The sequence below is a fragment of the Cibotium barometz genome, chromosome 33, assembly GCF_041138505.1.
Source record: "Cibotium barometz isolate CiBa-2024 chromosome 33, ASM4113850v1, whole genome shotgun sequence".
Classification (NCBI taxonomy): domain Eukaryota; kingdom Viridiplantae; phylum Streptophyta; class Polypodiopsida; order Cyatheales; family Cibotiaceae; genus Cibotium; species Cibotium barometz.
Window position 1 is genome coordinate 31,384,434 of NC_141078.1, and position 4,662 is coordinate 31,389,095.

The 4,662-nt window shown below is 43.0% G+C and overlaps 1 protein-coding gene across 1 annotated transcript; it reads left to right on the top strand.

The window, feature by feature from the left end:
* The first annotated feature begins 2,106 nt into the window (after positions 1-2,106).
* LOC147619484 (pentatricopeptide repeat-containing protein At4g13650-like) lies at positions 2,107-4,407 on the top strand. Its single transcript, XM_086773447.1, has one exon. It carries the CDS (start codon positions 2,107-2,109, stop codon positions 4,405-4,407), a length of 2,301 nt encoding a protein of 766 aa, XP_086629573.1.
* The last annotated feature ends 255 nt before the right edge of the window (positions 4,408-4,662 follow it).

Consider the following 4,662-nt stretch of genomic DNA (forward strand, 5'->3'; position numbering starts at 1 on the left):
AGTTGATACATGCACTGAAAGCTATTGAACCACTCTACAATGAAAAAAGTAGGGGTCATTTTTAGTTCAATAGCTATTTTACAAGGTCTTCCAAAAAGTGCTAGGCTATTTTACAAAGGAAATTTGTGGTATTTTTTAAATTACCCAAAATTACTAATTTTGAGTGGGTTATGATTACCATGAAGTATAAAAAAATGCAGTGCACGTCAGCATATAACATGTAAAATTTGGAAGATTCAATCAAGGTTTCTATTCATTCTTATACATAAAATGTATATTCACTAGCTCGTCTATATTTACATTATGATAGACTCTTATTTTTTATCCTCGTCTATATATACTACTAAAGAGCAATCATTTGGTAGGTTAGCCTTCATTGGCCGTCCTATGTTGAGTCCAGCTGGACCCAATTGACCATTTGGGTACTAATGGACTATCAATAAGAGACCCATTCGAGGTTCGGTGCAACTTCTAAACCTATTGGAGGTCATTTTGTACTACCTGTTTGAGCCCTACAATCTGACGACCATGTGTCATGTGAAGAAGTACTATGGTCCTATATGGGTATATTAAGCATGCAGTCTATTTGGCATGATGTTAAATCTACCTAAGCCATCTCTTAACCACCTAGCCACATATGGCCCAATTCTTAGTGTCCAAACTGGACTATGAATATGTTGGATGTTGGTGTGCTACTCATACACCAAGCATCTTTTCCTCAGAAAGGGGCCTTGCAATATAGAGCTAACTGATACCCATTGATTTTCAATACGATTAACCCATTTTAAAGCAAATATATGGATTTTTAGAATAAAGCAAGTAAAGGACCAGTGCTCGAAAAAAAGGCATTCTAGTATATTTTTACTGGCCAGAATTGAGATTTTAAGTGAATTGAGATTTTAAGTACCCCTTATTTTAAGAAATGATTTTTCATATATTCTAATATATTCTAGTTATACAGTAAAGATTTAAGAAACAAAAATCGAAATAGATTTTAAGAGTTGGTTTATTTTGATTGGTTGAAAGTTGGTCACTACGAGAACCGAGCTATACAACTTTGACAGAACGGCTATGGTCTTGTCCGGAAGAGTCATTGGCCATGGCCCTGGTGCAGGTATATAGGGAGCCCATCAAAGAACCGCGTTGATCCACAGGTGAGAATATTATGTTCTGTGAGAGTCATGAAGTCTTGTCTGCTCAAGCCCGCGCCCTCCATGGCTCGGGGGTATGGTAGAGCTTGTCCAAGCCATGACCCAAATGGCATTGCATTGAGTGCGGTACAGTTATGGCCGCAAACAGCCCGGATGTTGCTGGGGAGCCTACAGGGATTTGAACCCAGGACCTCCCCCTTCCTGTTCACAAACCCACACCGCTAATTGGCCCAAAATCATGGGTTGACCATGGTCAACATGGCAAGACCCTTACCTTGTTAAACCAGCAGTTTCGAACAGCACCTGGATCTCGACATGCATGGAGCTCATCAAGACAAGCTTATCATTGTCCCAAACTTGGATGTCATGAGGTTGTCAGGGAACTTGCTTTCACACTATTCCCAGGTTTCCATCTTCCCTGTACAGAAGACTCGTTTGTGAATAAAAAGGAGATACAGATACTATAGTTATCAAAAAGTAGGTGGCTTTCTCTTTTTTTTTTTCCGGGGGGGGGGAGGGGGGGGTGGGCGGGTGGTGGTGGTGGTGGTTGTGTGTGTGGGGGGTCGGAGGGGTGGGGAAGAAGAGGCTCCATCAACTGGGGTGGAATGGGGTTGGCTGATGTAGCTATTGTTGCTAGTAAGTACTTAGTCTCCATACCCTTGATCATTGCAGCTTTGTAATGGTTATTTGTATGTTCTTCCTGCAAGTTTGAGGGGCTTTGAAACATTTGGGCACCAACCTTGAAGGAAAGCAAGAGTTGGAGATGCTAAGCCTCTTGGAGGAGATACTTGCTCTTTCACAATGTTTGACCAACCCGCCTTCAGTAGAAGATTACATAAACATCCTACAAAGCTGCAGAAAGGACAAAAATCTACATAATGCCATACGTGTGCATATGCATATCCATGCAAGTGGGCTAGAAACACAGAGAGAGCTTGGCAACCACCTTGTCCCAATGCTTGTAGAATGCGGAGGCATTTCCAACGCACAGAACGTTTTCCACAGGCTGGTTCATCGGAATGAGTATTGTTGGACCTCCCTTATTCAAGGGTATATTCAGTGTGGTGAGTCTCAGCATGCTTTCACCCTGTATCAGAAAATGCAGGAAAGCTGTGTAAGTCCTAGCAGGTTTACACTCCAGGCCCTGTTGAAAGCTTGTATCAGACTGAAGGACGTGAGAAGGGGCCAAGAACTTCACACAGAGATTGTCAAAGAGGGCTTTGAAAGAGACCCTTTTATTGTTAGTATACTGGTGGATGTGTATGCAACTTGTGGCTTTTTGGAAGACGCATGGGAAATTAGCAAGGAAGTGCTGGATGGTTTTGAAAACTTGCAGCTGGAGCATGGCTCTGTAGATTCGGCTATGCTTGTTTGCAGCTTGAAAGCTTGTGGCACAGTGGAAGCCATAAAGAAGGGTCGAGAAATACATGCAGAGATTGCGAAAGAGGGATTTGAAAGAGATCCTTTTGTTGGAAATAGTTTGCTGGATATGTATTCCAAGTGTGGCTCAGTTGCAGAAGCACAGGAAGTGTTTCATGAGCTGCCGATACGGGATGCAGTTTCGTGGACTATTGTAATCCAAGCGTATGCAGAAAATGGGCTTGGTGCCGAAGCGTTGCACTGTTGGAAGCAAATGCAATCAAAGGGTGTGACTCCAAGCATTGTGACTCTTGTCTGCATCTTGAAAGCTTGTGCCAGCATAGGGGCAATAGAGAGGGGTCGAGAATTACATGTTGAGATTGTTCAAGAGGGTTTTGAAAGTGACTTGTATGTTGCTAGTACTCTAGTGGATATGTATGGGAAATGCAGCTCACTTGCAGAGGCACAAGAAGTCTTCAATGAGCTGCCAGATCATAATGTAGTGTCGTGGAATGCATTAATTACAGGGTATGCTGAAGAGGGGCTCGGTGAGGAAGCTCTCCACTGTTTTGAACAGATGCAGCTAGAGGGGGTGCTCCCAAACGCTGTCACATTTGCTGGGACATTGAAAGGTTGTGGCACCATAGGAGCGTTGGATAGGGGAAGAAAATTACATGCAGAGATTTGCAAAGAGGGTTTTGAAATAGGTCCCTTTTTTTGCAGTATATTGGTGGATATGTACATGAAAGGTGGCTCACTTGCAGATGCGAGAGACGTGTTTGACGATTTGCCTGTTCACAACGTCGTTTCCTGGACTGCTCTTATTGCAGGGCATACTGAGCATGGGCTCGGTGAAGCAGCACTGAAATGTTTAGAACAAATGCAACTGGAGGGCATATCTCCAAACACAGTCACATACACTTGCAGCTTGAAAGCTTGTGTCAGCATGGGGGCCATAGGCAGGGGCCAAGAATTACACACTCAGATTACAAAAGTGGGGTACGAAGATGATCTTTTTGTAGGCAACATACTGGTAGATATGTATGCAAAATGTGGATCACTAATAGACGCACAGAGTGTGTTTGACAAGATGCCGTTTCGGAGTGTTGTTTCATGGACTGCATTGATTGAAGGATATACTGAACATTGCCTTGGTGTGGAAGCATGGAACTGTTTGAAGCAGATGCAACTGGAAAATGTCTCTCCTAATGCGGTTTCATTTGTCTGCAGCTTGAGAGTTTGTGCTAGTATAGGAGCCCTAGATTTGTGCCGTGAAGTGCACAATGAGATTACTAAAGAGGCTTTTGAATTGGATTCTTATGTTGGCAATACACTAGTGGACGTGTATGCCAAGTGTGGTGAACTTACAGATGCACAGAAAGTGTTTGATGAGCTGTTAGTTCGAGATGTTGTCTCGTGGAATGCATTGATTGCAGGATACTCCTGCCAAGGTGAGAGTGAACTTGTTTTTTATATGCTGGAGAGGATGAGGGAGGAAAGGGTATGTCCAAATGACATCACATTTCTCTGTGTCCTTGCTGTATGCAACCATGTCGGTCTTGTAGATAAGGGCCAGGTGTACTTTGAGGCATTTATCAAAGGGCATGGCCTTACCCCAGGTATTGAGCATCAGAATTGCATAGTTGCTCTGTTAGCACGGACAGGACAGATCAATGAGGCCTTGACAGTGATGAAAAAATTGCCTTTTCAGCCTAATCTTGTGACTTGGAATACTGTTTTGGGTGCTTGCCAGAAGTTGAGCAATGTAGAGCTTGGTACACACGTTTTTGAAGTTGCATTGACATCGGGTAAAAACCCAGGGACAGCATTTATCTTGATGTCCAATATCTATGCAGATGCTCAGATGTGGGACGATGTTAGGAGATCGAGATCATGATATCAAACTTCACATGTATTAAAAATGCAGCATAAGTGCAGAGACTGTGATGTATTTGATGATATGTATAATTCGGTTTGACTGCAGTAACCATACGGTGCCCATGTTGGAGATGGCAGGCCAAGAAACTTATCTGAATGTTGCCAAAGCGATGTCTGCATTATTTAGGTGGACGTGTATTCAAGCAGCAACTTGCTTCAGATCATGGAAAGTGTGAGTAGATGAAAGCCAATGGATTAATGCTTTGGGTGTAGA

Excerpts from the sequence above, each read along its gene's own strand:
- LOC147619484 (XM_086773447.1), top strand. The coding sequence starts at position 2,107 with ATGCTTGTAGAATGCGGAGGCATTTCCAACGCACAGAACGTTTTCCAC.